The following is a 22,690-nucleotide window of genomic DNA, read 5'->3' as shown; positions in this document are numbered from 1 at the left end:
AGGTTTTGGGGTGGTCACGCTCAGAGGGACTATGTGGTCTTACCTGTCCGGTCTGTCCTCCCTAGGTTTTCCTCCTCAGAGTTCTGCTCCCACAACAGTGCCTCCGAGTCCCACTGGCCCAGGACTGGCCCCTTTTCCTCTTCACTCGATGGGAGGTCCGGCTCACCCCCCTCAGAGCTCTGCACACACGCACATACACAGACAGAGCCATTGTCAGCAGCATGGCCTCACTCTGTCCCGAAGGAAGCCGTGGTAAGATGAGGTTTATGGCCGCAAAACCACATAACATAATACCAGGCTGCATTTTTCCACACTCCTGCATCTTTTCATCCATTTCTCCATTACGCACTGGACTGGAATGTAGTGGATCCAACTTCTGCCACAGAGCATGGATACAAGTGGAAGATTCGATCGTATTTAAAATGCAGGAGCATCAGAGGGTACTTAAACGGAGGCAAGCAGAATTATGGCTCCTCTGAAAGATGGAGGTTACATCACAGTTACGGTTATTCCTCCTATCTGCCCGAGGGAATGAAGATAATGCAAGATAGAAATTTGACAAACAGATTTCAAAGTGACTCTGGATGGGCACAGCAATGGCTCAATCTGTTTTAGTTTTGGACTTAAAACTGTCCTTGAACATCTTTTGACAGTTGTTGATGTAGTATCTCTATACACTGGAGCTGAAACATGGCAATTTCATCAACAAATTGTTATGAAAAACATACCATGCAACAAATAAAGATTTCTAAAGATATTTTGCATGTAATTTGTTATCACTGTGTGTGAAAAGAATCTGTTGAATTTGAAGGCAGAGGGATTTCGCGGAAATGTCGAGAAGAGCAACGGCGCTGCATGACTTTGTTTATGGTCATATGCTCGAGTCGACTGCTGGTCTATGACAACATTCAAGATTCCTCCAGAGCAGTGAACAGAGACAGTCCTTCAGCGCTCCTTAGTTCTGCTGTAACATATGAGCATGTCAGGAGGACCATGCCACATCACACACTGTATGCACTTACTCTGGGATAGAAAGACCAGATCAAGAGTTTGAAAATCACCCCCACATGGACATTGTTTTAAATGAGAGCATGTGGTGTTATGCTTTCATATAAGCATCCACTAACAAACACAAACAACTCACCCACTGTTGATTGGGCAAAGCCACAGAAGTGAGCATGTCCGCAATCGCTCCCAACATCTGGTCCGTGCGCCCCTGGTTCTTCTGTAGAGCCTTCATTCTCTCTTAACATCCAGTTCAGATGACCCTTCACAGCTATTCAGTCCTTGGACTTCTCTGTGACAGCGCTGTGCCACTGTTTGGAGTCAGTCACTCCTGTCTGGCTGCTTCCAAAGGAAATATCATGAATAATTGATCCAGGAAGAGGAGGGCATGTCTAAGACTGGACACACAAACTTAGATCGAAGTCACAAGATTCATCCGCATGCACCGTTCCTTGGAAAGTCAGATGAGAGAACAGTAGGTGGTCCCGCTACACCACAGGCACAAATCCACCTGGTGCTGTCAATAAGGCTTCATCCTGAACCAAAGAATGAGCTCCCGTTGCTTAAATGGTGCAGAGTGAACAGGAGCAAGTCCATCACACTCGCTAAAAACTGCTCTCTCCATTGCCATTGGCTGAAGAACATCAACACCCCTCCTAAACCCTCTCCTCCCTCCATTAGTCCAGTCTCAGCAGTCAGTACCTGCATCAGTCCCACCTGACTTAAACAGGTCCAGTCTTTTCTGCATGGCTCCTCTCTCACATCGTGCACCAGTCTGAGGCAGTGACACATGGATTGTGTGAACTCTTAAGCAGCGGGGCAGCCCCAAATAAGGAATGAACACACAGCCTAGAGAGTGAAACTACGAGAAAGTCACACGAATCCCGACTGTAACTAAAGCGCTGCCTCATCAACCTGCACAGCTCTGCATGCAATAAGAACATTTATCGTTCACTGCCAATTAAAAGGCTTGCATTTGTTATGACCAAACCAAGGCAGAGTTAAAAGGAGGATGACCTGTCATTGGAGAGGTATTTGCACACTCCCCAGTCAGTCTGCTAGGTCAAACTGTAGTGTATTTATCAAATCACAGCTCACAGCGCTTAAAATGAGTCACGCAGAAATACAAGAGAACAGAACACTATGAACTCAGTTAATCGGTTACTTACTAGGAATATATGTATGAGTGTTTAATGACTATTAGTATTAAAAACAGATCAAACAATTAGAGTTTGTAGCTGGACACCAAAAGTGCCTCAAAAAATCACAAATAGTTGATAAATAGATGACTGAAATCTGAGACAAAGGGCCCAGTTTCAGTGCCTTGAAAGATTCCCACCTTAATAATCAACTTGACGACAATTAACGCTAATCGACCTCGGTGTATCAGTTTGCGAGTCGATCTCTAATCTTAAATGTTTAACAGAAATGAGGAAGGGTCAAGTTCCCACTTACAATAACTTGACCAAAATGTTCCAAAACTCCTCCCCGCCTTAAACAGAGTAGTTCACTTCCTTCCTGCTTCCTTCCATTCACCTAATTGTTGCGGGCTTTCAGAATTTTCACTCTAATGTTGTGTTTGTTAAGTTGAGAATGAAGAGGCTGATTGAGCTCCAAAGAAGTGCACTTGCAAACAAACTGCTCATAGTCTAATATTAGCTGAGCACATGGGTGTCTTTAGCATCACTCACTAAGCTTGGCTAAACTTAGATCCGTTGCTTCCCGAGCATGTTTTTCAGTTGTACTGCTCTCTGCCACTGACCTCTGGTGGGTAGTGGTGTGGCGTCTTGGGGAAAATCTGTATCTCCCTGGAAGCGATGAGTGAGCGACTTTAACAAGAACCCTTGACTCAAACAATTAATAAACAGGTACAGTCAGAACACAGCAACCGATGTTTGTCTTAATCTAAATATTAAATCAACACTGAATAGTATTTTGAAGTATCCAGAATAATGTGTAATGTTTTATCCCAGTCTGGTTCGCGTTAGGTGTTGTTTGCTGCCCCCTTATGGCTGTGTGTGAAACAACCTGTATTTGAGCTGAATAAAAGTCACACAAAGTTAACAACACAAACACACCCTCTGAGCCAAACACACTTCCTTCCTACTACTATGACCCCGTAAAGGCAATAAATCTTACTTAAACTTTTTAAACACTTCCTGAGCTTCGTATCAGCAGTGCTTACGGGAAAAAAAAGTCTAAACATAGAATCACAAGTTCAGTCATTAAAAACACAACACTGCAAATGTAGCGGTCAGTGTTTTTAGGTACAGGCTAGAATCTCAGAGTAGTACTTAACATGTTTAATGAATAATATTATTTCTTTCAAGCACTTGTACTACTGTACATCAGTAGATCAGAGCAACAGTGATCTTGTACAGTGTACGCCTAAAACTATTACAGATCCAGGCATACTCCATACAACTGTACATACAACATATCCAGGCTGAAACGGTTATTTGGCTTTGCAAATGACGACTAAAATAAATGTATCCATACTCTCTTCTTTTAACTAGATTTTAATATGATGAGATTATTGTTTGAGTTTTCAAATGTAATGTACTTGCTTTGCTTTTATTCCGTAAAGCACTATGAATTACTTCGAGTACATAAAGGCTATCTTATCTTATCTTATCTTATCTTAAATATTAATGTTGACTGGCACTTTGCAAGTAGACAAAATCCAACCCAACCCCAATCCAATTTTGTTATACTGTTGGCATTTTTTTAATTATTATTATTCAGTACATATCTTCACTAAATTAGACCTAAAGATGTAATATAACCTGAAATTGTGATACGTTGACATGCCTCAGACTGTACGTTGTGCATCACAAAAAGTGATTAAAAACAATGTGCCCCGGTCTGTGTGCCACCCCAGAAAGAAAAGTCTGCACATACCACCCGCGTTATGATGTGTAGTTCCCACTCTGAGCAAAAGGAGGCAGTCTTTGTACCTGAACCTAATTCCTTGGTAGCACACTTGTAGGTGCTAGATAAATCAGATCAGAGTGAGGAATTTTAGTCAAGAAGCACATTGCTAAACTTCACTGTATTATCTTATTCCAGTTTATGCCACGCCGGGCTATATTCAATAATTGTGTGGTTAAATGTGCATTTGCCACACAACTCTCTGTCATGGGAATAATTACTCGCGAGGCCCCTGGCTTAGAGGAACAGCAGGGTAAGCTTGTTGTCCCTGTGAAAGCCTTTCTGGGGGAAAACAGGATGCTCTCTCCTATCACACATGACACATGATTCAGACCAAGGAGCCTGAATCACAGCACCCTTTAGGTTTTTCTGACACGCCAGATGGGCTGAGAGAGAGAGACGAATGCACAAGTCTCATCTCAAGTGACTGTAAGAGCGCCAGTGTTGGCTGCTGTCTGCTTCATTGACTTAATCCTTAAATCTTCAGTAATCAGGGATGAGAGAGCGCATGTATGTTGCCTGACTTAAGATAGTGCGGCCTATGTTGGGACGTGACGGATTGTGGGCCAATGAAGCCACCTCACTGGTCAGTGGAGGATATGGAGGGAGGAGAGAGGCCAGTGCAGGAGTCAGTTTGGGAAACATGAAGTTAACTAGGGGCTAATTAAAGTCAGCAGGAACAGTGGGAGTTACATCAGGATGGTTTAACCACAAGATCAGAAACAGATGATGCCAGTAAACCCCCGGCTGCATCTCCTAAGGTAAGACTGAATATAACCATTGTTCCTCTGTTACGCTGCTTTGTTTTGATGTAAAGTAGAGGTAGTGTAGGTAAATAGTAACTGCGAGGGGTTTGTCAAGTATAAGCAACTGTGTTTAACAGTAAACATCAAGTGTAAATATTGTATCCCTGGAGATTTTAAGACCTCAATTGCTTTATCTCTATTTAAGACAATCACCGTAAGATGCCGGATTGTGCAAAGAATATATATTTACAAAATACTGCAAAATATCGGTTATAAAATGTAAAAGTCTTTTCTTCTTGATAACATTGCTGACCGCTGCAGAGTAAATGCTGTGAGTGTGACACTATAATACAGCTGTGAGCCTGGTCTCCCACAGCTTCTGGCACCACACGGCCTTCTCAACACGGTGCATTTCTTAAATGAACACAGTTATGATTGCAGTGAGCATTTCATATGTGACTAAATTGTTCATCAGAAATGTCCTCTCATACTGTGGTCTATATTAGCCAGAGCATGCAGTGTAACTGAAGCTAGTTATAGAGGCAGCTTACCTGACTTACAGATCAGCCCTTCTGAGGAGACCTGAGGTCATCCTCTTTAGGCGCTATGATTACCAACAGACTCTCTCAGGCCACTAGAACTATGTATGACATAAGGAGATTTTTATAGATGTCTAACTCTGCGTTACACAATGATAATCAATTAGAATTACATCAATTATGCTGATAATGCAACGGACTTCACCAGTACAACCTGGTGATGTATGCTTGACTGTTGGCTCTTTCAGTAATAGTATTATTTTGTGTTAGATGTATATGATTTGCAGATCTCCTGACCCCTGGCTGTGACACAAAGGGGTCATGGCCTGTGCATATGACCCCCACCTGGGCGAGGGCCCGTCCGGTGACTCGGACATCCTCGTTGACGATTCGGACTCTGGAAGTGTTCTGTCGGACGATTCGGTGCTTCCTGATTATGAACGGGAGGAGAACTACACCGAGCCCCCTAAAACTCTGTATGAGGCGTGTAGGAGGAACGATGCCCCGGGCCTTTGCAGTATCATACAAAGAGGAGTGACCCGTGAGGAGGCCATGGAGCTGGACATCAATGGCAGAGTGAGGGCTTGTGTGTTTACTATACAATAAATACAAATGTGAAGATGATCTTAACGGTGATCTTATTTCACTGCATTTTCTGTAGAATGGACTGATGCTGTCTGTGAGCAAGGGCTTTGTGGACATTGTCACCTCTCTGCATGTGTGTCCGTATATCGACATCAACCACCAGGACAATGATGGCAACACCGCACTCATGATCGCAGCTCAAGCTGGTATTTACCAATACATAACATGTTCCTTTATAAAAATACGAGTCAATGTTTATTAAAGCTGTTCTGCCTTTATGAAACAGGATTCATAACTATTCTAAACTATATCCTTAATTACTACTCTGGTGTGGATACTGAGGTGCGTGACCCCAGAGGGTTTACAGCTCTCATCAAAGCCGGGCTGCAGGGGCGAGAAGAGTGCGTGTCTGCTCTTATCATGCATGGTATGTTTGTGAATGGATTTCCTTTTAATTCCTATTAAGCCTGAAAATGATTTTCTTCGTACAGGAGCAGATCTGCATGCAATGGACCTGGTCCATGGCAAAGGACTGAAGGACTGGGTGTTGAAAACTGGCAGGTTTGACACATTGGTCAGACTGAGGCGGCTGCAGGCTCGTCCTGTCGCAGAGCAGTTTTGTGAGAATTTTGTCCCTGAGTGGCCAGAGCTGAAACATCTTGTCGCTAAAGCTACAGCTCCTAAATCTACCACTCAGAAACTTAGGCAGCGACTCAGAGACAGTCTTTCCTTTAATTTTCCTCATGATCCACAAGAAAATGGAGTTTTGGACCAAATGGTGCGAATAACTACCAGCATTCACAGTCCACTGGTGGCAGTGGGCTGCCATCCACTCCGCCCCACAAGCCCCCCTGAAATAGGTAAGCGGCGTCTGGCCGTACCTGAACTGTTGGCGAAGCACAGCGCGAAGGAGCTGGAGGAGAGCACAGTGTCCCACCGCAGTGGATCAGTGATCTCGGCCTCTCCTTCCCTAGTGTCTGCCACATCAGTCTCACTCACCTCCTGCTGCTCTGAGAGGAAGGGGAGCACATCAGGCCGCAGCTTCATCCCACGCAGCATGGCACACAGGAACAGCATCTTCCCCTCTGGATGCATACCCAAGATCGAAGTGACCAAAACTGGAGAGCCCACTCCAAAGAAACAGAAGAAGAAAAGATTTCAGAAAGGCTACCTTGAGCCACCATTGTGGAAGTACAAAGAGGCCAAAGAGGAGAAGAAAAGAGAGAAAAAAGAGAAGGAGAAGGAGGAGAAGGAGAAGAAGAACAAGGACAAGAACAGTAAGAAGTCAGGTAAAAAGTCCAGTAAAAAGTGACATGTGCTCATCACACAATATGTACTGTACACTTATCCGGTGCCACTGTTCAGGTCAAATACAACTCATCTGAAACTGTGCTGACATGAGATTACTATCTTATGTTCAGTTCTGGGAAAATGACTGTGAATCACTTATGAAACTGAGTAGCACTTAGTAGGCAACATTCACATGGTAGCCATTGACATTAAATCTACTCTATTGGTCATTAAAACGTGGTATGACTTTCTGGTCCTAATTTCATAAAGCACAAAATGTACTTCAACATACCTCACTTGTTTCAATTCACTGCAGTTAACACAGTAACTCACTCACTTTACAGATGCTTGGAGTGTCTCTTCTGCTGGGTCAAAGCTTCTGAAACTGCTGCTTGCACTTAAGATGCTCTATGTAATTAAGACTCAGGTAGAAAATGTATCTATGCAAAACAAATGGACTGTTTTACAGGATCATACTCAGGAATGACGGGAACATGACAACAAAAACACAAAGATGGAAAATGAATGTCTTAAATGTCTTCCACAACATTTAAACTCTCAGATAGGGCTGCACAATTCACTCTAATCAAATCAAAATCCTAATTTGAATAATTGCAAAAAGAAAATCACAAGCACTGCACCTATTTCTCTCAAATCTTAAAGCTTCTACTCGATGAAAATGAACTAAATCTGATTTATGTAACAAAAATCTGGAAACTAATAGCAAAATTGAAATTATGATCATTTTCTCAAATTGCGCAGCCTTGTCATAAAATAAAATGAAAAATGCAGGAGACAAACCCTGCTTGTGTTGATGTCTGCATGGAAGAATAAAGTGTTATTTTTCTTTTCGCTGTGTTTTACTTTGCATCGCAAGAATTACAATAGCTGTATAATAAACAAAAATATAAATTCAGAAGAGGTTTGTAGTCTGGGCTGTCATATTGTGCTCCTGGTGTAGCTTTGAACCTGGGTCGGTAATCTCTTAATCCAATATGGAGTCATTTATAAAACAGTAGCTCATGATTTGAAATAGACTGGAGTTTTTAGTTAGGTTATTTGTAGGTTACGTGGTGTGGTTCCATTTTAAATACAGAAGTAAAAAAAAACGTCTTATAAGCAATAAATAGAGTGCCGTGAGAAAGTATGAGCCCTCTTCCTGATTTCTTACATTTGTTCATATTCATCATACTGAAATGTTTCTTATCATCAAGCCCATTTTTATATCACACAAAATGCAGTTTCTAAATGATGATCACATTTATTAAAGCGGGGGTATTGTGCTTTTTTCAATCACATAGCACCAGTCTATAGCACACTACAATGATGACGAAACCTTCTGTTGGTCTGTAAATGCAGTAAATTAGAATAACTGCCTTGTATAAAATTGCTCTCTCAAAATGGCTGTAGCGAATGTCTTGAAATAGGCCCCTGTCTCTTTAAGAACCTCTGACTCTTTGCGACACGCCCCCTCCACATGCTGTCTGTGGCATCAGTGGGGAGGGGGTTATGCTGAGGAGCAGTGGTTGGTTACTGGCTGGTGACAAAAGCTCGGAGGCGTCTCCAGGAGGTGGGGGCGTTCCTAGGAGGACTCAGGCAAACCTATCCCTAAAATGGCTGCCGTCAGAGTTTTTACAGATTACTCAAAAATACCTGAATGTGCCATGGCAACACTTCAGGCATGTTTTTAATGAGGGAATGTCATAATAAGATGATGTAAAGCTTGAAAAAGTCGATTTTGCATAATAAAGGATAGAAAAATCCAAACCTCTATGGCCCTGTGTGAAAAGTACCATAAATGCCCCCTCTGTGATTATCTTAGAATAAACAGATTTTTTTTAAAAAGCTGAGATAGCCTTATTACCACCAAGTTTGTTGAATCAAGGAATCACGGTCAGACAAATAACGTGGGCCACAAAATCTCATATGAACATCTATGCAACAAAATGCCTCCAGGAGCGCAACGGCGACTCATCCAGGAAGTCACAAAGAACCCAGAATGACATCTGGTTTCACTGGACTTAAAGTCAGTGTTCATGAATCAACTATAAGACAAACATTGAGCAAAAATGGCATCCAGGGAGAGTTCCAAGGCAAAAACCACTGCTGACAAATAAGAACGCAACAGCTCATCGCTCGTTTGCCAAAAAACAAGACTTCTAGAGAAATGGTCGGTGGACTGACGAGACGCCAGATGTTACGACATAACAAAAAGCTCAATTTTGTTATGTCGCAACACAAGGTGCAAAAACAAGGCAGCATCTGATCAAAACAACGCCATACCAAAAGTCAAACTTTGAGGTGGCAGTGCGATGGTCTGGAGCCGCTTCGCTGCTTCAGGACATGGACAACCTGCTGTCATTGATGGAACAATAAATTCTAGTTTACCAGGAACTCCTGGAGAAGAACGTCGTCCATCCATTAGTTAAGCCCTTAAGCTCAAGTGGTTTTGGGTTATTTAGCAGGACAAAGATCTCAAAGGAGCAAATCCTAAGCAATGTGAGAAACTCCTCACCAGTTATTGCTTGACTTCAGTTGTTGATGCAAAGGGCGGCTCAACCAGTTATTAAGTTCAGGGGGCATTTATTATTTTACACAGGACCAGAGAGGTTTGGATTTGAGTGATATGAGAATGTACTTGATGCTCACAATCATTTAAGTGTGGTAAATACAAGAACAAATGTAAGAAATCAGGAAGGAAGAACTTTTTCCACGACACTGTGAAACTAGTTGCCGACAGACCCTATGGCGCAATGATTATAGTTTAGTAATAAATCTCATGACGCAGAAGAAGGCACGTTGCCCTGAACATTCTTACAGACCAAACTAACCCTTAGACAAGCACATACTCTGATCCTTCCATTTTGTATTTGTAGGTTGTATTTGTGTTATTTATTGTTGTGGATTTTTTTTTACTAAAATGCTCATCTATTATTATATAAAACCTTATTTCTACAACAATCTACTATTTTCCCATCTCACTTGAACGTTTTCACAGTTTCTTCCGTGAACAATACCTCTTTGTAAGGTATACAAACTCCCTTCTCCCTTCATGGCGCTGCGTAGGAGTTTTACTGTCAATCACTCTCAATACTTTTAGAGAAAATAAATTACTGATAAAACCAAGGAGAAGGGGGACAACAAATTGCTCTTTTCGCAACATGACAGATGATGTGAGAGCTTCCAGCTGTGGCTGCCGCCCTCGGCCAGCAGACGCGATAACAGAGCATGAGAACAAGGAGGGGGGATTTATATTAAAGACTGATGTATCTGAGTGCTGCGCTACATCAAGTACTTTCACACACATACAATCCTCTCTGGTATGTAAGAGCAAGATATCGGTATGATTATTATTAATGTGAATCTGTCTTACAAAGGAGCAAAGTAAGACAGATATTTGAGAAAAGATGCTCAAGTTCAACTGGCTTTTAGATTAAAGTTTTGTTTCTTTTAGGACACTGGCAATTTTTTTTTTAGTTCTATCTAAAGCTCTTATTTATGTGGAGTTAACCAGTGTGCAGGTCAACAGCAGACTATATATATGTCACCCATTCAGGCAGTCCCAATAATCTTACATGCATGTAACCTGAAGGAGCTTTATGGATGGACGTCTCAGGTTCTTCTCACCATGTTCTCAGCAGAGATTTCCACCGGCTTCTCAACTTTTCGTCTACCACTAAAACATGCACAGTAGGGTCTTCCCCGTGGCCAGGAAGGACTCCCCTGTACAAAAAAAAAAAATGAATAAAAAATGAATAAACAAATCATAAATGCTCCACCTGAAGTACTCTTGCTTGCCCATGAAGACAGTTGCTCTCAAACGTTCACACCAAGCACAGAAGGCTCTGGCCTTTCAATTTTCTCCTTAATCTCTTATCCCCTGCCTTAACCGAGCTTTATCCAAATCTAAAAGCTTAAAAGAAAAGCAATGAAATAGCGACGAAAGCAAGAATGAAAACGGAACAAAGATGGGCCAGAAAAGCAACAAAACAAACAAAGCAATGAAACAGCAACAAAAAAGTGACGAAAAGGCTGCGACAACATGACAAAAAAATCACTTTTGTAGGTCTTAGCTTTCAAATGAGGCGTCACACTGTTACTGTCCAGTCGAGAAGCTTTTAGATTTGGGTAAAGCTGAACTGGAGAAAATCCACTCGGTAGATGGGTGGTAAGAGGTTAAAACATGTCTTTGTGGAAGAGCGCTTTTACGCTAATTTGGGCTAGGCTGGTCAAAGTCCTGGGCTGTTTTTCAGTCCCAGTCCCCTCTGACACCAAGTACCCCCTTCTCAAAATATTTGACCTTCCAAGTACTACCAGGCCTAAAGAAGGAACAAATATGGACTAGTCTATAGTCTGTAAAATGTTGTTTAAACTGGGTGTAAACCGTTCCTTAAAGCAACACCGCGTAACATTTTACCCAATAAATAATGTTGAAATACAAGCATTCATTTTATGACAGATATTTTCATCATTGAAAAATACCTCAAACATGAACAAACAAACATGTGCTTTTGCTGTGAGCAGCTCAGCTCTCCTAACATATGACAGCAACTTTACCGGGACAGGGTACGTCTCCAACTCGTCTCCATGGAGATGTGACTAAAGTCAGTAGAATTTGAGATTTAAACAGGTTAGGTCCTCATCCAGATCCATTCTTTTACTACCCACTGCAGTAAAGCCTTTTCTGTGTTGAGATGGTCATTGGGAACATGTTTCGTGTTAATGGCACAGTATGTCAAAAATGTTACGCAGTGTGCCTTTAACCACAAAAATCACTTCACTCAAATGTATTAGTGATGCGGGAAAAAAAAAGTCTAAAATTGTAGGTGACTGCTAAAGCTCACATACTCCACAGGACATACCAAAGTTTGCGATCCACAGCCCCGTAGCCCTCCTAAAGCCCATAGTTGCCTGGGGTAGTAACTTTCACCAGCGACCTCTTGTGGTAAGAAGGAAAAACAAACGCACTCATGATGATCTTCTGGGGCCGCGGGATTATCAGAATTGCGCCACAAAACAGCGAAGATGTAAAACACAGTCATTAAAGGCCAGAGTGCCGTTGTTAGTGCGCGCTCTCGGAGGCGCATTCTTGTGTTTGCAGCTCAGACTGGAGTCCACGGGGGGAAGAGGAAAATGAGAGGTTTCGCGCAAGCAACAGGAAAACCGCTATGAGAACACATTCCAGGCAGAGCAGCGGCCCCTGAGCGGGACAATAAAGGGTGGGACAACCAACCACTGTACGCCCGCCGTCCCAAAAAAAAAAAAAATCTGCACAATCTCCTCCAAAGATCGAGAGCAGCGACAACAACAGAAGTGCTCCTGCTTTTAATGGAAAGCGTCTCTTTTAGTCAGCCCTCGGAGGGGAAAAAGAACAGCGGCGCGCCTTGGGGTCCAAAATATCGCGGATCGTGGCCATCGTGCCGTTTTTTTTATCAGTTTAGATTTGGGCTGAGATGAGATTGGCAGAAGAGGCATATAAAACAAAAAACAAAAAAGGGACAGCCATGTGAGATTGTGTTTCTGATATGCTTCAACGCCGCTGCTAGCCAAAAGTAAGCTAATCTTTTTTTTTTTTACGTACTGAATTTGAACAAGGACTCAAAGTTTTACCACTAATCTCGCTCGATCGATGTCCACGTCACAGAGGATGTGAGTGTCCAAACATCAGCAGCTGGGGGCATTTAACTCAGATGGTTCCTCTTTTCCTCGGGACATGAAGCGTTTTTTTGTTGTTGAAGTGATCTAATCTTAGAGCGAAGTTGGGAGATTTCAAGCTAACTTTGACATGGGAAGCGTGCGGCGTTCGTGTGCGTCAAGTTAAAGAGGAAAGCTGAAAAAACAGGTAACGTCTTTCTTTCTTTTCTTTCTTTTTTTTTACCAGTTTCTGTCGTTTTACTGTCTGCTTGTAATTTTCAAGTCAATGTAGTAAGACGCCTATCCATCTACACGCAATAATTATCGGTTCATAGCCTATGTGAGTGCATTATGCTGCCAGATGTGAACCGACAGGTGTGCACCGAGCTCAAAGTACCTGAACTATCCACACGCTGGCTCATGTTTGTGGTTCATGCACATGTATTACCTTTAGGATATTGTAAAAACCCCAGACATTTGTGGAGGGGAAACACTGTGTATCTAATTCTAAGCATTTGTGTCATTTCATGAGCTTGCAGGTGAGTTTTCTAGCATTTTTTTTTTTTTTTTTTTTACTTTTAAAACTGACCCAGAAAAGTGACCCTGCAAGTTGTGAAACGTGCCTATAAACTTGTCACTGTTAGGAATTGTGAAGCTACAACTATATTAAGAAAGTGAAGGATGAGTTTGGACCACAGCTAGCATTTTAATTCAGTGACTTTCCTCTTTCGCTGTTTGTAATGACAAAATCAGGCCTTATAGCAAACTAGTTCAACATTCAATACATTTTTCGTATCTGATTATGATGACTATGATCAATCTTTTTAGTGTAATTTTGTTTTTTACAAACCCCTCCTTTGTGATCCCACTATTGTCTTGCCATGCCCAACTGCAAGTGTCTTCAGGTTATGCATTATACTGTAAAACCTAAATATTAGCAATGCTGTTCCCTTACAAAAAGCTTATATACATTCATTACAGTTGACATTTGTGGACATAAAAGCCTTTAGCGTGAGATAGTGCCAATGTTGTGGAGAATGGAGACATGTGAGCTGAGTCCTATTCTCTTCCAGACATGCATTCATTGTGATGGTGCATGTGAGAGCATGCAGTCTGTGAATGTGGCATTAAGCTTGCCATGCCTTGCTTTGTCTCGAAACTCAAGATACTATCAATCATAACAGCTTGTTCTCATGATCAGTTGATCAAATATTCAGATTGTTTTCTACATGACAAAGGTTTTACATTATAAATGAAAACATTATGGAGGGGTGAGTTTTAAAGATCTCAGGAGGAGAGAAGGGTTTGTCTCAGGGCTTATGCCTCATTATCTACCTCTTAAGCCGTACAGTCATGCAGATGGTATGAGAGATCTGCTTCCCTTTGTAGATGAGAGGAAGAGATGACAATGGAGTTTTCCCCTTGGGTCTCGGGTGCAGCATAGGACAAACTGTAGACAAACATGCAGAGGGCTGAAGAGGAAGTCTAAAATCAGGCTGATGGAAGATGTGATTATAACAAAATAACATTAGTGTGACAAAATCCACAAAAACCCTGAGAAATGGTCCTGTTGTTATTTTCTTATCTCAGTCGTACTAGTCAAATGTTCAAAAATACCTCTCGATGAGAGCTTACTTTTAGCAGCTTTATTCGGTGCTCAGAATAAAATTGTCTAATCTTTTGGAAGCAAATCCATGCAAGTTCCAACTGAGCTTCAGGAGAAGAGCAGATATTTAAGCTACGTGGTGTGAGTGTTTGAAAAATGCTGAACCGTCCCTACCTCATATCCATAGCTTTACATTAATGTATTGAAAATAAAAACAAAAAGAAGGCAATGCTTTGAAGAAAATGGCTTGATAGTATTTGATGTCTGAGGCCAAAACCCAACATAAAACACATAGAAACAAACGGAAAGTCTGTGTTAAGCTACTTTGAAACTACTTTATTAGGTTTAGTATGCTCTTGTGGATTGGCCGGTATTGTGGCATGGAAAAAACAGCTTGTGGTTGTAAGAGTTCAAATTCAGAGCAATGACTTCTCATCTCAAAACCTGAAGTTCACACAGGAAATCGAAAGACTTTTCTTTTCTTTTTTGACACGTTTCTTATGCTGCCAGTGCAGGAATGTGTCACATTGATTTGGCACTTTGATAAACATAAAAGCCATAGTTTGTTCTATCTGTCTTACATCTGTTTTTCACAAAGCAGGATGTCTGCTGTTTTTGCTGAGAAAAGTAAAACTGCAAAGGCTAGATCTTTGCAGTTTCAGAGAGATGTACAAAAAGATAACTTTTATGCTTATCAGATAACCATTTGTGAATTTACATTTTGGTGATTTTAAAATATATTCTATAGCTTACGTACACAGTGAAATTTAGAACTACTGTCTAGGGTTATAACTTGTTTTAAATCATTTTCAAGAGCCATTACCTAAGCATAATATTTTTTCTTGCACGACCCTAAAGTGTACATTCTGCAAGCTCATTGTAGTTTCATTTACACTCAATACAGTAACCACTAGTTCAAGTTCAGATACTGTGAGAATATTCATAATCTAGTAATAGTTGTATACTGTTGACGTTATAGCACCTCTCTCATCTGACCCTCACCAGAGCTGCCCTAAACAATGAGCAGAGCTAGGTCCTGCTGCTGGTGGGTGGGGCCATTCAATGGCAGGAAGTTCAGCCATCAATATTTACTCTGAGGCGCGCAGTGGAGGAGGCGACAGGCTGAGAGTCTGCAGCTCACACACAAACTCTGTCTCCATCCCCTAAACCCCCTTTCAGCACCACACAGCACGCAGACAGACTGGGCCCTCACTGTGTTGTTTTTAGCCTCATGGCTTCCTCTACCAAAAGCCCCTTCTTTGATAACAGCTTGTAGTCTTATAAGAAACATAAGTCCAACCTCATTTCTATATTCATTCATTTCATTCTTTATTTAGCACAGACACATACAATATGTATATATGACCATTTCTTTTTGTGTGTGTTACAGAGATGGCTCACTCGGCTCTGCTCACAGCAGCGCTAACTGCTGCATTTCTGTGGATTGCCGCTTTTGATGCAGGTGAAAATAGTATAACAATGCTGTGACTAGGATAATCCTAAACAAATGTTTTTTTTTATGGCATAACATTTAATTAATTTAATTAATTGTTAAAAAAAATATCTCTTTTGACGTTTAGGGGCCACAGAAGATGAGAAGTTGTTCTGTTCATGTGAGAACAAAAAGGGCACTTGTGTGAACGAAACATGCAGAGGAGATTACTGTTTCTACACCTGGGTGCACGGTCTGGAGGAGAGGGGCTGCTTCTCTAAATACAACTACAGGGAGCAGTGCTTCACCCGTTTTGACCGCTTCTTTGTCTCCTGTTGCACTGTGAATATGTGCAATACACATATCACACCTCCTCCTGATATTGGTATATATAAGTATTTCTAACCTTTACTCATATAATCAAAAATATTCAACACACAATCACCCTTAATCACACATGTTGCCCTAGCACCCCCTTGTGGTCACTTTGCGAGTGAAGACATTGCTAATAACGGGTGAATGCTTGTGCTCAGATGGAGTGGTGACCACCAGTCCCCCTGTGCCTGCTCGCCCTGAGCTGTGGATTGCAATATCTCTGCTCTTCCTGATGGTGGCAGTGTGTGTGTTCTCTATGATTTTGTTCCTTCGTTTTCGCCGCACTCATTGTAAACTGAAGAACACTGATGACCATGATGTCACCATGCTCAAAGTCCCTCATGGGGAGGACCCAACATATGGGGTGCGTTTTGATAGTATATCTAAGTTAAAAGGTTAGGATTGAAGTTTATTTTGCCTATTTATGTCTGCCTGTTTTGCTTTAGGATCTCTTTGGTGAATTTTGTACATCTGGGAGTGGCACAGGATTACCATACCTGGTCCAAAGGACCATGGCGAGGCAGATCTCCCTTGTAGAGTGTGTTGGTCAGTATAATTTTTACTATTCAAGAAAGGAGCGTTTTGTTATAGTGTTGCATTTGATGTTTTTTTTTTTTCCCCTGGTTTAGGGAAGGGGAGGTATGGGGAGGTGTGGAGGGGCACGTGGATGGGGGAGAGTGTAGCAGTGAAGATCTTCTCATCCAGAGATGAGCAGTCCTGGTTCAGAGAGACTGAGATCTACAACACAGTGCAGCTGCGACATGACAATATACTGGGTAAAGCAAATTTTATTCTCCTCCTGACATCATTTCAAAACTTTCTCTTGCTGGTACATACATATCTATCTTCTTGTTTTCAGGTTTTATTGCGTCAGACATGACATCCAAGAACTCCAGCACACAGTTGTGGTTGGTCACTCACTTCCATGAGCTGGGCTCGCTGTACGACGTTCTTCAGTACAGCAGCCTGGAGCCAGAGGGCTGTCTGAAGATGTGCCTGTCTGTAGCCAATGGCCTGGTTCACCTCCACACAGAGATCTTCAGCTCCCAGGGAAAACCAGCCATAGCCCACAGAGACCTGAAGAGCCGGAACATCCTGGTCAAGAGGAACGGACAGTGTTGCATTGCTGACCTGGGTAAGAAGGAATTTATTCTTAGACACCTTCGTAGCACTCTTAAGCCAAAAGAATGTAAAAAGAAAATTATTACATTGTACATTGTTTGTACTTACCTGTTCCACAGGCTTAGCAGTGATACACTCCCAGCCTAACGACTACTTGGATGTGGGAAACAACCCTCGTGTGGGCACTAAGCGCTATATGGCCCCTGAGGTGTTGGATGAGACCATTCGAATGGATGTTTTTGAGTCGTATAAACAGACTGACATCTGGGCTCTGGGTCTGGTTTTCTGGGAAATAAGCCGCAGGACCGTTGTGAATGGTATGCCCTGTCCAACAGACCATTTGCAGTTACAAAACCTTTCTTTTATATGCTTGTATATTTTCTGGTTAACACAGACTTTAAAAGCATAGACAGGATGCGGTTAGTCTCATGTCTCTCAGCACTCCAGTGTTTTTCGAGACTGTGTCTGTCTCTACTATCCTTTCTCATGATTAGCACTGCAGTAATTATAAACAGTCTTATCTCGTGTCAGCACTCCACTTTATATAGTCCAGAAACTTGCACAAAGATATACGCAAGAATAACGACACATACACTCCCCCTACACAAATGCACTGACTAAACAGGCCTCACAGATCTCTGTCTGAGCCCAGTCTCCTGGGAATTGGTATCTTAGCCTGCTTTCTTATTCAGTCATACTTTAAAGCCCCCCTCATCAGTCAAGTTAAGTGTACTATTTTAGTTATGAACAACACATCTTTATCATAATATTTCTAAGATTTTCTTAATTAAGATTCTTTCTTTCTTTAGCTATTTATAATAATCAATGTTGGGCATGTTGCTTTAAAATTGTAACATATACTATATTAGTAGTTACAGCTTTAAAAATGTAATATGTTTGTATTACATATTACTGTTTCATAGATGTAGCTGAGTTACACAACTTTGCGTTACTTTTGGCAAAATATAAACTAAAAATAGTAATAATGCCACCGAGCAAAAGTGCAGTCAAGGTGCTGCATTCTGTTTGGGGACATTTTTTTGTTCATACATTTAATTGCACTTGTAACTTGAGTTACTTAAATTGTAATGACTAATATATTCTCATATTTTGTTTCAGTAATATGTTATATTCCTTAGTTACTGAAAAAAGTAATATATTTTTGTAGCTCGTTACTTTTGTAATACGTTGCCCCCAAAACTGATAACAACAATAATGATAATGGCGTAGATTTGTACAAGACTGAGTTGACAAATGTCCCAATGCATTACACTTTTTTATTTATAATATTATCTTGTTAAATTGGCCGGTTTTTGTTTGTGTTTTACCACAAAAAGTGACATTACAGGCTATTTTTAATCTTTTCTTCTCTATTTTTCAGGAATCGTGGAAGAGTATCGACCTCCCTTCTATGACTTGGTGCCATCAGATCCCAGCTATGAAGAGATGAAGAAGGTGGTGTGTGTGGACCAACAAAGGCCCGGTTTGCACAACAGGCTGCACTCCCATCCAGTAAGGCCCACCCCTGAAGATGTTCTGCCATGTGCCGCTTTTAGTATGTTATTCCTTAATGTTCTGACTCATGTTCTGTTGTTTAGATCTTGACGGCTACAGTGAAAATTATGAAGGAGTGCTGGTTCCAGAGCCCAGTTGCCCGCCTCACTGCTCTAAGGATCAAAAAGACTCTCTCCAAACTTGACCATGACAGTGACTTCAGCATTGAAAAACTAAAACAAGATGTCTGAACCAAAGAGATTGAGAAAAAAAAAAACACTTTGGAAAAAGCCTGAGGGGTATTGAAACCCACTATTGCACAGTACTAGCTGCATTTCATTAGCATATTTAGTGCTAATGACTAATGTAGGAGCCACGATATATTAAAGCAGTATGACTTTGAGGCAAGAGGGTCTAGACTGTTGAGACCCGAGGCTGTATCTTAATATGCCTTATTTCTGGTTACTCAAATATTTAAATGATTGAGTTTTCATTTTTATTAGTATCTCAGTCGCAACAAGGTCTCAACAGTCCCATGTGTGTCCATTTACAGTTTACAACAATTTATGTCACAGGGGTTATTTGTTTTGCATAGTAGACGGTATACTAAAGTAGACATAACACAATGGAAAAATAACACACAACACCAAAGTATTTATTTCAAAAACATTTATCACTGATTATGTTTTTAAAAGTATGCTACATCAATTTCCAATGAGTATGCTTTAATATTGTGTAAACAGGGCACTCTTTAGTATATATTTGTACTGTACATAAAGTGCATGTCACCATGATGTGTATTGTAAATAAGTATAGACTGTGTTGGGGATATTTTATATGGGTGAAAGCCACAATTAAAGAATGCTCACTTTTGTAAACTGACATACATCAGCAATTACACAACAACACAAAATGGAAAGATCCATTAAAGGGTCAAATAAAGGAAATCATTATTTTTTACCGGTCTCATGTTATTGCTTGTAATTATGCTACTGACCATAAGAGGGCATTAAATACCAGATATGACAGATTCAGGAGCACAACTTGTAATGCATGTTGTGTAATAAAGAGTAATTAATCTGTTATACCTTTTAAATCTGTTCGTGAAATGCTGATAATTATTGTTAAGATATTGACAGTGACTAGTATATCTAATGTAATTTACAAAAAACATCACTTAGAATGAACTATTTTGAAATTGATGTATGTGTGGATGCGGTTCCACTTGTCTGAACTATTGTGAGACTTTCTTTGTCCTCAGTGTGACCTGGAGAGAGTTTGCTACAGAAAAGTTACAATGTCACAAAAACAGTCTGCCACTTTTCAACAGTTAAGTCCCATTTTTCTTTGATACACACGGTTCCTCTGAGGTGGTATTGTGGCCCATGTGCTGTTCATTTCCTGTGCTATCTCAACATGTGTTGTGTGTGTGTGTCTGAATGTTGAACAAACTCCATAGAGATAACCCCCCTGCTTGGTCACTCAGAGCCTGTCCTGGTTATTTTTAACACCGCAGGGGGTTGTCCAGTATCACATCCCCTCTGTTTTCCCTCTCACAGTGGGACCACTTCAAATGGCCCAAAACAGACAAGGGGATTTGCTGGTCCCAAGCACAGGACATAGGCTGTAGAAATGTGAAGATAAATTGGACCGGGCCCGTAATGGACAGATATAAGGTCGCTGAGGATACGGCTTAGTGCCTGTGGAGACAGTGTTAGTGAAAAAGATAAAAGTATAGACTCTGATAAAGTCCCAACTGGACCTGATCATGTTTTTTATATTCCTTATCTGAGGCTACTTTCATTTGATCAGTGACAGCTGCAAGTTTTCTTGGAGTTTTTGACTAGTTAGGTCGGCTGAGTCACATCCCTCAATGGGAGTTTCTGATAGGCCATTTGTTATTATGACTGAAAGTACAGAACCAGATAAATTTCTGTTATAGTACCCAAGCAAAAAGTCAAAATGTTTAACCTGTTACCTGCTGTCCCCCCTGATCAGGGGACTAAGCCAGGTATTGATTAGGTAACCCTAATCAGGGTTATGATTAGGGTTAGGAACGACAAATGTGATGTAAGTTGTGTTTAAGGTCAGCGTTCAAATGCAGTATCACACTGGCATATAGGCTGTAAGCTCTCCAGTCAGTATGCCTTGAGATTTGGATATATAAATAATGAATAACTCTAACTCTAATTGTAACCATCAGCTAACAGGTTAAAGATGATTTAACTTTCTTTTTTTTGCTATGGAACAAAATGTGTTTGGTCCTCCTTTGTATATTGTAAACTCAGACATTTGTGGGAAAAACTCAATCTAAAATCTATCTAAAAAGCATTTGTATCAATCTACCCTGTAAAACAGAGCTGGGCAAACTGCAGCCCGTGGGATCCAATGGGAAAAGGATGAGCAAACTTAAGTTCCAGTTATCCTTGGTGTGGCCCTGTAACTCTATTCAGGTTACTCATGTGGCGGCCCCTTGTAAAAATCAATTGCCCACCCCTGCTGTAAAGTGACCCTGCAAGTTGTGAAAAGTGCCTATAAACTCATCTGTGTGAATAGTTGAGATGGACCACAAGAAACATTTGATTTCAGTGGCTTCCTCTTTCATTGATTGTGATTGTGGTCAGGATTTTTTTTTAAATAGAAGGGGCGATAAACATTCACCGTATAACATATTAACATGCACCGTCTAAACTCCTTGTTGATCAAAACATTGTTAAAACAAAGACGTGAAACAATGCAGCAGATTCTTTGCAAAGTATTGGTTCTAAGATCTTCTGCAGTGGTTCACAAACTGTGAGTTTACCGCTGTGCTCACGGTACTTTGGTTTCTTAGACATGTACTCAGCCTCATCTGCTATTTTATACTTTATTCACTTAAATTCAAAAACATGTCCTTTATGCTTTAGTAATGCATTTTAAGTTCAATGTTCTTTCCTTATTACACCAGGTTTAAACATAATTCAGTAAGATTTAGGTCTATACCAGTCACTTTACCAGGGTAAGTCCTGATTTGACCTTGATCTAGGCCAGGGGTTGTACTTGGAAAGTCAAAAATTGTATTAGTTGGTTCTTGGAGTGAAAAGTTTGAGATCCCCTGACCAAGAAGTTGATGGTCCAATCCCTGCTCTGGCAGCACATACCCACTTTGAATATAGGGGCAAGACACCTGGTTCACACCTTGGCTCCGGTGTCTTCATGTTTGCATTTGTAAACAGAACAAGGCACAACAGAGGGAAAGCAGTATTGGCCAATCAGACTGCATGCTTTTCCTCTTCTTTACAAAGACGGTCCTGCTTTTGAACTGAAACAGAAAGCAGGAGTGGCTGGCTGGCCAGGCTAGGAGATAAGAACATGTCTACAACCCTGTTGTATTTAGGCTATGTGTCTCAAGCTCAGTAACATACACTGTCTAGAACAAATAAACACATGATAGCCTTACGTTCCTTTCAAGATTTTCAGTCAGTGGTTGAGGAGTCTTTCCCTGCAACAGCATTATATCAGTCTAACTTTAGTTTTGATTCATCTTCTGGCTGTGGCAGAATTGAATATTCTTGATAGAACCAACCCAGTCCAGTTGACGGCATGTGAAAATTCTCAACAACATGGATAATTTCTGAAGAGTCTTCACAAACTTATCTCATGGCTGTTTTCATTTCAAGTGCCTTTTATAAGTTTGTCCTGGTGAAGAAGGAAAAGATTGGCCTTTAGAGGAAAAAAAACCGTTTCAAATGTTGCATGTAAAACCACAACAAAAGGCCAAATGCTTTTACATAATAAAGGAATGTTTCAGTGGGAATTAGATTTGAGTCTTGAGCAACCTTTTGTTGAATCATAATGTAGTTCTTATCTCACTGTAATTTTGACTTCTTATTATTTTTTAGCTACAAGAGCGATCCAAGTGCACCAGCTTTGACTAAATTAAATAAACACA

The 22,690-nt window shown here is 41.0% G+C and overlaps 2 protein-coding genes across 2 annotated transcripts; both read left to right on the top strand.

The window, feature by feature from the left end:
- Positions 1-4,639: 4,639 nt before the first annotated feature.
- ankrd33aa (ankyrin repeat domain 33Aa) lies at positions 4,640-7,118 on the top strand (the record flags this gene model as incomplete). Its single annotated transcript, XM_079558925.1, has 5 exons — positions 4,640-4,697; positions 5,492-5,797; positions 5,883-6,012; positions 6,093-6,233; positions 6,298-7,118. The coding sequence occupies exons 2-5, from the start codon at positions 5,543-5,545 to the stop codon at positions 7,116-7,118; spliced, it is 1,347 nt and encodes a 448-aa protein (XP_079415051.1). The 5' UTR covers positions 4,640-4,697; positions 5,492-5,542.
- A 5,583-nt stretch (positions 7,119-12,701) lies between these two features.
- On the top strand, positions 12,702-19,627 carry acvrl1 (activin A receptor like type 1). The gene is made up of 10 exons (XM_079558699.1): positions 12,702-12,938; positions 15,727-15,798; positions 15,917-16,153; positions 16,302-16,507; positions 16,590-16,689; positions 16,773-16,919; positions 17,003-17,278; positions 17,385-17,582; positions 18,647-18,777; positions 18,864-19,627. Exons 2-10 carry the CDS (start codon positions 15,729-15,731, stop codon positions 19,008-19,010), a joined length of 1,512 nt encoding a protein of 503 aa, XP_079414825.1. The 5' UTR covers positions 12,702-12,938; positions 15,727-15,728; the 3' UTR covers positions 19,011-19,627.
- The last annotated feature ends 3,063 nt before the right edge of the window (positions 19,628-22,690 follow it).

This window comes from Gobius niger, assembly GCF_951799975.1.
Source record: "Gobius niger genome assembly, chromosome: 6".
Classification (NCBI taxonomy): Eukaryota; Metazoa; Chordata; class Actinopteri; order Gobiiformes; family Gobiidae; genus Gobius; species Gobius niger.
This window is presented reverse-complemented; position numbering and strand designations above follow the sequence as displayed.